The following is a 10247-nucleotide window of genomic DNA, read 5'->3' as shown; positions in this document are numbered from 1 at the left end:
GGGAAGTTTAGGTTGGATATTAGGTTGATGTTTTTCACACAGAGGGTGGTGACGCACTGGAACAGGTTGCCCAGGGAGTGGATGCTCCATCCCTGGAGGCATTTCAGGCCAGGCTGGATGTGGCTCTGGGCAGCCTGGTCTGCTGGTTGGAAACCCTGCACACTGTGGTCCTTTTCAACCCAGGCTATTCTATGAGTCTATGGCTGTTTTTAACACCAAAATGCAACTTGGCTTGTAATTGTTTCTAAAATGATCTGGTTCGTCCTGTTTTGAATGTGATATTTCTACAGCAGAAGGATGCAGAAGTGAAAAGGCTCGAAACGCTACTGAAGGAAATTGCCGAATGTCAGGACAACCTCGAGGAAGCAAATGAATCCATAAGAAAACAATTGAGATGAATTATTTCCTATGGCCAGACCGCGGGGGGGCAACGAGGCGGCCGCCACCCACCCCCCATCTCCTTCCCCTTCATCCAACACGAAGGGGGTGATGACGGTGGGGGGCCGAGCCCCTTCCCACACCAACCGGCTTTCAGGTCCCACCCCCAGCGTTTCCCACATGGTGAGTGGGGGGGGGGAAAGCGGGAGGGGCGCAGGGTGAGCCTTAATTCTGCTCCCCCCGACTCCAACCGCACCGATCAGCCCTGAGCCCCCCCCCCCCACCTGCAGCAGCAGCGCCAGGATGTGGAGGCGATGAGGGGGGGTCGCGTCGTCGGGCTCCAAACGGAGGCAAAGCCGTAACCCCCCTCCGGGGCTCCCCATCGTGCCAAAGCCCTCCCGTAACCCCCCCAGGCTCCGGGCGGCCAAACGCCGCAGGTAGCGGCTGCACGCTTTGGGCCGGGGGGGGCCGGGCGCCCGAGCCAATACTCTCAGGTATCCCCGCAGCCCCCCTTCGTTTTGGGTGGTGGTGGTGGGGGCGCCCACGGGGGTACACGAGCAGCAGCAGCAGCAGCTCCACCTGTAGGGGGGGGACACACAGCCCTCCGTGGAGACACAGCTGACACGTCCCCACCCCTCTGAGGACACCCCCCCCCCCCTCCCCGAGATCGCCTTCCTCCGGCTCTGTAGACCGTAGGAACCAAAGCGAGGGCGGAACGCCAGTGAAGCAGATCGCGTTTCCCAGGGGACTCATTTCCGCTGATGCACGCGTTCCCTCCGGGGGAGCGGGTTACGGCACGGACCCATTGGGGATAATGGGGGGAAGGGGGAGTGGAGACCGGAGAGGCCTGACCTGGTTGCGTGGGGCGGAGGGGGGGGGAACGGCAGAGGGAGCGGAAGAGGTTTGTGGGCTGAGGGCCGCCAACAGCCGCCCCCAAGGCCCCAGCATGGTTTAAGGGGGTATTTTGGGGCTAAGGGGTGGATTTGGGGTCCATAGGGTGGGTTTTGGGTGTATTTGGGGGCTGAGGGGTGGATTTGGGGTCCATAGGGTGGGTTTGGGGGGTATCTGGGGGTTATGGGGTGGCCTTTGGGGGTTTTAAGGTGGGCTTGGGGGGGTTTTGGGGGGCTGTGGGGTGGGATTAGGGTGCAGTGGGGTGGGTTTGGGGTCTATAGGGTGGGTTGGGGGAGGTATTTGGAGTCAGTGGGGGCACTCTAAGACCCCAGTTTAATGCGGGGGGCGGGGGGGTCTCTTTGGAACCAAATTGGGTTGAAGGGGAAGGGGCGTGGGGGGCAATCTTTATGCCTACGGCTCCCCCTAGTGGTCACCCACAGCCACGACAGGGGAACTTCGTGTCCTTCCGTGCAGGGGGGCAGAGCTTAGGGGTGGGCCCATATGAGTGTATATGGCCCAGCCCCCTCCCATCATCAGCGCTTCCTGCCCCGGGGCTGCGCCGCACCCAATGCTGCGTTCTGAGTTTCTATATAAAGGGTGTGTGTGTGTGTGTTATTAATGAGTATATATTGAAGGGGGGGGGGGCTTTATTTTGGGGGGTTTGCGATGGCTTCGGTGTGGAAACGGCTGCAGCGTGTGGGGAAACGGGCGGCCAAAGTGCGATTCAAAGCGGAGCTGGAGGAAGTGCTGCTCGGGGGGGTGGGGGGGGGGAGTGGTGAGTGAAGACCCCCACCCCCCCATTAAATAACATCAACATATACACAAAAGAAGGGTGGGGGGTTATGGGGGGTGTATAACCCTATATTGTGCTACAGGTGACCACCCCTGTCAGACACTTGTGACCTCCCTGACTCCAGCCCTGCTGCATGCAGGCACCACCTCCCCAATATCCAACAGGGTTGTGAGCCCCAAAACCTTGGGGGGACACTTGGGGTTCTATGGGGACATGAGACCCCAAATCCTTGTGGACACATTGGGGACACCCGGTGGGGATGTGGACCCCAAAACCTTGGGGTGAAGCTGAGGATGTGGACCCCAAAAACCTCACGGGGTGAAGCTGAGGATGTTGGGGATGTGGGCATAGGACCATCCTCCTACAGGACCAGCAGCAGCAGCTCCATTGTGTGACCTGCAGGGAGCTGGAATGGGATGGGGTTGGGGGGGTCACAGGGGTTATGGGATGGGGTTGGGGGGGGAGGGGCTCACAGGGGATGTGAGCAGACCCCCGTCCCATAATCAACAACAACCCCCAACCCAAAGCGGGACTGCCCCCGCCATGAGCCCTAAAGGGGCTTTCATCTGACCTGATCCCCCTTTTCCCTACAGACCGCCACAGACACAGCAAAGGGGCTGCAGCAACAACATCAACAGATTGGACACGTCTGAACAGATTGAACAGATTGGATACGTCCACCCATCCTGTTGGGCCCAGCTCTTCTTGGCTCTCTGTTCCCTCCTGGCCTTGCAGCTGGCAGCTCATCGGCTGCTTTGGGGCTTCAAGCACAGCCCCGATGGGTGGCAGAAGACTGAAAGGACAGAGCGGGAGGGGTCTGCCTGAGTGGCTGATGGCTTTGGGGCCGCATCCCGCCAGCCTGAGCCAGGAGCCTGGGCTGTAATGCAGCCTTCCCCACAGACAGCTGATGGGCTGTCCCATGGCTCTCTGGAGACGTGGAGAGGGACCAGCCCTGTGAACTGGGGGGCTCCTGGCCTCCCCATCCCTCTCTCGGGCAGCCACAAACAAGCAGCGACCCTTTGGCGTTAGGGAATGGGCTCTCGTTGGGTCACCCCCATGCACATCCCAGCCCACAGCCTCCAGCCTCACCTGTAGGCAATGCTCTCCCTCTGCAGAGAGCTCCGTCTCCTTCGCAACTGCCCGCTGTCAACACTTGCAGTGCTCAGGCTTCTGGTGTAGGTTGGAGTCATGTCAAATCTCACTGCAGTTGGGAAGGAAGAGGAGATTCGCCATCAAGCCTTTGGCTCGCTCACTAGCAGCAATCAGGCCTGTTCCCAGAGCCAGCCCTGAAACCATCTCTGTCCCCACTCCTGAGGGTGGATAGTGATAGGACCAGGCCAGGGAGGATGTGACTCTGAGCAGCCTGGTCTGGTGGTTAATGACCCTGCACGCTGTGGTCCTTTTCAACCCAGGCTATTCTATGAATCTATGACTGTATCAGATGAGTCTATGATTGTATCAGACCTCAGGGAAGTCACATGGAAGAGGCAAGCCTTTGAAATTAAGCTTGATTTGCTTTGCCCCTCATACACCTGATCACTGCATCCCTTACTTGGCAAATGGTCTTTCTGTGGGGTGTAGATGAGGAAAGGGAAAGAGGAAAATAAAGCAGCTGCTTTGTCCTAGAGCTCTTGTTTCACTGGGGTCTGGCCCTATTTTCTGAAACTAAAAGACGATGTGTGAAAGAAGGACGGGAAAGGTGCAAGGAGGTTTTGGTTTTGGTGCTGACTCCAGCCTGGTGCTTGCTGCTGGGAAAGGCACACTTGGCTCCAAGGAAGGATGCATGCGTGGAAATCCAGTGGCCAGGGGTCAGGGATCCCCAGCAATAGAGGGCAACAGCCCAACCAAGAGCTGGGGTGATTTGCTTTTAAACTGCATCCAGTGAAATCCTGTCCCATTGGTTCTGACATACGTCTCCCCATTCCCTTCCAGTTTGTGCAGAGGTGGCATGAAACAGAGGGCATTGCTTTCTGCCAGACTGCAGGAGCAGAAGCATTTCAGGTGCCTAAATGGTTTGCTTTCCACATTGTGGTTGAAAGGAGTACATATAGAAGGAGGACTTCCATTCTTGGGGTGGATATGCACATGGGAGGCTGCACAGGGAAGGCTCCATCCTGGCCAGTTCAGCCAGCAGCTGTATCCAACTGGCAGAAGCCCCACTCAGTGAGGCCAGCAATGGTCCAAGGGCCTCAAACCCCAGCCCATGAGGCCGGCACTGGCCCTGGGCCATAAAGCCACAGTAAGGGAAGTCAACATCAGCTCTGGAGCCTAAAGCCACAATCAGAGAGGTGAGCACCAGCCTCGGGGCATACAGATGTGCACCCCTATTCCTTCCCACGATCTCCCCTGGGACTCCATTGAGCACTATGAGGCCACATTAGTCTTGACTGGTTTTTAATGAAAATTACAAAACCATGACAGCTGCGCAAGAGTCACCTTCACTTCCCTGTTGTTTGACTTCAGATCACCCCATGGGCTGACCCTGGCGTTGGTTTCCTTAAATTCGGATCTAGGAGGCGTCCACTTCCATTATGATGAAAGCGCAGAAGTCATGCGAGCATTGCTGAGGTCTCAATGGTTGGCACGGTGGGAGGAGCACGTGTCCCACAGGTGGTGAGCAGAGCTGGTGCTCTGGCGAGCGTGCTGCACGCGGAGACTGAGCTCTGTGCATTTCGTGGAACAGATCACCCTGGCAGAGCCTGTCCGAAGGACTGCTGTGCTGTGTTGGTGAGCTGAGCGCAGCTTAGGCTGAACAGGCCCAACAGGTGAGCTGGGTTTGGTGCTGGCTGGCTGCTGGGAGGTGTCTCTACAGACATGAAATGCTAGGCCGGGGAGAAGTCCCCAGCTCCAGCAGTGCCCCTCCACATGGCTGTTCCCAGGGGAAAGAGGTTCTTGTGGAGATTCCAACCCGTGTTTTGGTGAGGATGATGAAACACCATTCATAAGGAAACAGAGCGCAACTTGTGCCTCACTACCACACGGATGGCTGGGTGCAGAGCTCCTGAGGAGATGGAGAAGAGCACTTGCTGACACAAGCCATGGCAGTCAGACACAAGCTGCAGCTAGCGTTGGGACGTTCTTGCAGCCAGCTGATTCCCAGACCTTTTCCTCCACAAGAGACTCAATTGCATGGCAGAACAAAGCTGGGAATATACTTCTCCCATTGACTTTTCTCTTGTGGATGATTTCTGCAGGGTTCCTGTTTGCAGGGAGATTTGGAGGATCGAGGCAGTCTTAGGAAGAGTGAAGCCAGCTCTTTCCAAGAGCAGGGAAAGTTCCTGTGGAGAGAGCTTGTGAGAGAACTTGTGCTTCCTCTGACACTTGAGCGATCATGTCTCAGCAAGGAGACAAGTGCGGATCCAATGCCTGCTCTGTGAGCGGAAAGGTATGGCTGGGTTCCTTTGGCTTGACTTTTCTTCTTTGTTCCCATTTGTAAAGGGAAGGAGTGGAGCAGGGGGAGCCCTGCTGGTCCTTTGGGACCTCAGTAAGCGGTTGGATCCTGAGCTCACTGCTGACAGCCTGGGCTAATGGCACGGGCAGGGCTCAGGCTGTATTTTCCCTTAGAGATCAATGATGTCTCAGCACTCTGATATCCCATCTCTGGCACGATCTGGAAGCTCTCAGCTGCCCGTTCCGACCTGAGTTTCTTCCTTTCTCTCTTCAGAGGCGGCGCAGCTGCCAGACATCCAGCTGCACCTTTCAGCGCGCAGAGGGACACAATGGGGATGGACTGTCTTTACTGCCACGCAAAAGTGAGTTTCTCTTCTGTCTGTAAAACAGGGTCTTTCTTTAGTGGGGGGTGGACACGGGCTAACAGGACAATACTGCTACTGTCATCTGTGAAATCAACACACGATCTCTTCTTTTAGGGACAGAGCCCGTGCGTCCATGCAATGGTGCTGGGCAAGGTGGGAAACGGAAAGCCCATGCAGGTAAGAGCTGTGGTGTGGGTACCTGCCACTAAATAGGGCTGCATGAAGGGGTGCATGTGTGATGGAAGAGTGAAGAAAGCCCACTGCAGATCTGTGCTGACTGCAGAAATGGCACCATGCTGTAGCAGCAAAAAGGAAAATGGTAGGAACTACACTTGGAGAGTTGAAGTTGGTGGTTGGCTGTGCTCAAATCTTCCTCCCAAGAGATGCTCTTCAAGTATTTCTTGTTTCTTTCTGCCAGAAGATGACGCAAGCGGCCTTCCAGCAAAGCGCAGCCTTGCGGCAGGTCTGGGTAGGACTGCAGCCTGTGACGTGGCACCCAAGAGAGGTACAGAGGCACAACAGGCATCGGGGTTTGATTCAATGTCGTTCTAGTCAGGCTTTCTGTCTGTTCTTTCCTGGGAGTGTTGTTGCTGCATGTTGCTTGAGGTCTTTGTCCCTGGGATTTACAAGTACCTTCCCTGTCCAGATTTGAAATGCAAACCCACACTTCACCCAAGATCTGCTGCTGTGAACACTCAAGATGAGATTTCCTAGTATTGTGGCCCATTCTGCAGACTGAAAGTAGCCTTGGGCTCCCTTGAAGTCTAACTGCTTCTCCTTTCTTGATTATAACAGATGTACAATGTGAGCCAAATGGAATGATCTACGTGAAAGCAGTGCAGGAAGTGCTTTCTGGGAGAGATCATCTCCAGGCTGGAGGGCTTCCAGTAACAGCAGGTCCCAGCTCAGGGAGAAGACCTTCCCTGGCTGTGTGCCCCCGCTCTGTCTCCAAGACCCTGGCTGGAGGGAAACGCAAGGGCTTGGACGAAGAGCAACAGGCAGCAGCGCAGTTGCCTGCTAACAAAAGAGCCAGGGGCCAGAGCACCGGCAGTGTGCCGGCCCCAACCCCACCACGGAGCTCCAAGCAAAGAGGTAAGAAGGTGCTGTGGCACCGTCCCGGTGAAGTGCTGTCCTTATCAAACACATTGAGTTTGCTTAGGGCTTGCTTTACCTTTTCCTTCTCTGTGGAGGGGAAAGGAGTTGAAGGCTACAAAGTCCAAAGGCAGCGAGGTGCCAGAATACCTAAACGCATCTCTTTCCATTAACATCATTATGCTCTTCCGTATTTCCCCCTGGAAATGTTACTCACTGAGAGGCTTCCTAGTCCCATTTGCTTTATCTTTGGACTGCCATTTGTTTTCTCGGCACCCATATTTCTGCAGCTTTGCTGTAGACAAAATGAATTCATTGGTATTCTTGCTTTCCAGCAAGAAGACAACAACAAAAAGAAAGGAAAAGGGAAATGAGAAAGGCTTCTTTGAGAGCTGCACGTGCAGAGGTGAGTCCTTGGTGAACACAGACACGCATTCTCTTGTTGGTCTCAGTGCCTACATCTGTCAGACATAAAAGAGATGGCAAAATCCTGAGAGAAGCGATGGAATAGAAAAATTGTGTGTTTGAGGAAATGACACTGTCAGTGAGAGCTGCCATGGGGAGCTTGGACGCCTTCCTCTGGCTTGAGAACAATGTGGTTGGTAACAGCAAGAAGGTTTAGCTGTGATAAAGAAGCTTGCCATGTTGGGCACTGCAACCTTTGAAACGACCTTCCCATGACAGAGCATGAATCTTACCATAGACAACGTGTCATGGGAAGTAGTGTCAGTGACCTGAATGAAAGGAACATGCTGTTCCACACGGGGCCATTCTGGATGTTTACTGGTCAGGCTTTCTTCATGAGATCTCCCTAGATTGTTTCTGTCCTACTTCTACGCTTGCTTTGTTTCTTTCCAGTTCTTCGCAGAGATGAACAGCCTTGCAGAGATGATGCAGAAGGTGCACATGAAGGACTGAGAGGAAAAGCGTCACAAGGCAGCGGCTGCAGTGCACAGCATTTCAGTTGCAGCCCAACTCAGCATTCCATGTTTTACTACATTCTGGGATTTCTTTTATTTATTTATTTATTTATTTATTTTTATTTTTTTATTTTTTTTTCCTTTTTTTTTTTCTTTAATGCATTCAATCAATAAACTATCATAATTACATATTCACAAAGACTGCACAGCCTGATTTGTCCAGTGGCATTCCATGAGCAGCTGCCCGACATTTGGTCCAGAGTAGCATCTACGCATCTTCGGTCCACTATGCATCTTCGGCGCCCACCACAGCCCATCCCAGCACCATTCTTCCAGGCAGTGCTCCAAGTGCTCCTGCTGTTGCTAGCACTCATAGAGGTTTCCCATGGAGCTCCATGGCACACAGGACCTGGCCCCCGCACACAGCTGTACAACCCCACTCCACTGCACAGCCCTGCACACAAACATGGGCAGCTCCTCTCTTGCACACAGCCACATGCCTGCTCATACTTGTATGACCCCAGCCATTTGAATAACACTGTGCACACACATTGATGTGCAACCCTGTCCTTCTGTCTACCCATGTGCATGGGCATCTATGTGTGCCACCATGCCTCCTTTGCACACCCAGGTGCCCACACAACATTCCATGCCCTTGTACTGATACTTGCTGCTACTCCTTCCCAGGCTGAAGATTCTGCACTTGCTTTTGTTAAACCTCTTCACGTTTATTGGTGCCCAGCTCTCCAGTCTGTCCAGGTCTTGCTGAATGGCAGCACAGACTTCAGGTGTGCCAGCCATTCTTCCCAGCTTTGTATCATAGGCGTACTTACAGAGCATGGACACTATCCCCTCCTCAAGGTCATCAGTGAAGATACTGAACAAGATCAGACACAGCACCAAGCCCTGGGGAACACTGCAGGCCACAGGTCTCCAAATGGACTCTGTGCTGTGATGCCATTATAGAAGGCTGCAGGGTTGGTTGAGCATGACTTTTCCTCGGTGAATCCAAGCTGCATACTGCTGATAAACTTCTTCCTTTCCAATTGCTCGCAGAAGGCATCCAGACCAAACTGTTCCAGCACCTTTCCAGGGACAGAGGTGAAACTGACTGCCGTGCAGTTTACCAGATCCTCCTCCTGCTCCTTTCTGAAGACTGCAGAGTCACAGGCTCTCCTCCAGCTTTCAGGCACTTCTCTTCTCCAAGACCTGTCAAAGATGACAGAGTTTGGCAATTACCTCTGCCAGCTCCCTCCGCACATGTGGATGCATCCCATCAGAGTCTATGGATTTGTGCACACTGATCCCACCCAGATGCTCCCAGATCACCCCGTCCTCACCCAGAGGAAAGCTCTCCATTTCCCAGGCTTTCTCTCTTCCCTCCAGGGTCCAGGAGTCCCAAGGGGCAGTCTTTGAAGTGAAAACCAAAGTAAAGAAGGTGTTCAGCATCTCCACCATCTCAGCATCACCCATTTCCAGGACACCCCCCTTCCCTATTTCCTACCTTTAGGGATGAACCAATCCTGAGCTCCAAAGAAGCGCTATTTAAATACTGCCCAGCTCTCATGGCTAGGAATGGATTTCAAGTAAGACTCATAGTCATAACGTGGTGTTGAGTGACCTGCAGTAAGCATTGTTACTGCTAGAAATGACCTGCAGTCTCAAGGAAAGGTAAACAAACCCATGCTAGGTATTACACTGAATCGCATCAGTGCAAAGGGCTTTATGACAGATTGCTTTTGTGTCAGCATCTATCAGATATCAGATGGGTCCCTTGGCTCATTTCCCACTTTGTTAGGAATTTGGAAGCACCGTGGAGGAGCTACATGCAAATCACAGTCAGTTTGACTAAATGGGGTGACAGAAGAGATGGTGTCACTGTGCAGGGAGCACCAGAAAGCCAGGATGACCTGAAAAAACTCTGAACGCAATTGTGAAGTGTAACAGATCCAAGGACTGATATCAGTCACAACCCACAGCTGCAACAAACCATATAGATGTTCTGCTTCTGCCTTTGTAGCTCTACGGACAGACAGACCGTACAAATGTGTGGTGCTCACGGGTACGTCTCAGAAAACCAGTGGTGGAGGAGCACATTTGGCTGCAACATCCATCCTGCTTCCCTCGAGATGTCGGTCTCCAGCAGGCGGCGCTGTGATTCAACTTTTGCCACCTTTTTCCTGGGTGCTTTACTTTAATGTGCTCCAAGTGATCAGTGCTATTCCAAGAGACTGAGAGAGATTTCTCATCAGGAAATTAAGGACTGGTTAGATTGGTTCCCTTGATCCACAGTCTTTGCACCATTCAGTGCACTGCAGAACTAATGAATGGCTGCATGAAGTAGATGCAGTGAAAGCTAAATTACAGCTTTAGATGGAAAAGAATGGGAGTAGCTGCTGTCCCCAAAGTTGTGGCCCT

The 10247-nt window shown here is 53.3% G+C and overlaps 1 protein-coding gene across 3 annotated transcripts; it reads left to right on the top strand.

Annotated features, from left to right (window-relative positions):
* The first annotated feature begins 1647 nt into the window (after positions 1-1647).
* Positions 1648-8028, top strand: LOC146760433 (zinc finger CCCH domain-containing protein 11A-like). Of its 3 annotated transcripts, none has more exons than XM_085551600.1 (9): positions 1648-1866; positions 2656-4063; positions 4526-5447; positions 5727-5814; positions 5932-5994; positions 6236-6322; positions 6613-6909; positions 7245-7315; positions 7768-8028. In XM_085551600.1, the coding sequence occupies exons 3-9, from the start codon at positions 5394-5396 to the stop codon at positions 7825-7827; spliced, it is 720 nt and encodes a 239-aa protein (XP_085407726.1). In that variant the 5' UTR covers positions 1648-1866; positions 2656-4063; positions 4526-5393; the 3' UTR covers positions 7828-8028. The 3 variants fall into 3 exon arrangements, with proteins under 3 accessions (XP_085407726.1, XP_085407728.1, XP_085407727.1); XM_085551602.1 differs by having other exon boundaries at positions 2656-4827; positions 5257-5447; XM_085551601.1 differs by having other exon boundaries at positions 2656-4827; positions 4942-5447.
* The last annotated feature ends 2219 nt before the right edge of the window (positions 8029-10247 follow it).

Source organism: Coturnix japonica, chromosome 6 (genome assembly GCF_054131305.1).
Source record: "Coturnix japonica strain WE chromosome 6, WE-NBRP24, whole genome shotgun sequence".
NCBI lineage: Eukaryota > Metazoa > Chordata > Aves > Galliformes > Phasianidae > Coturnix > Coturnix japonica.
The sequence above is the reverse complement of the archived record's forward strand: the minus strand, read 5'-3'. Positions and strand labels throughout refer to the sequence as shown.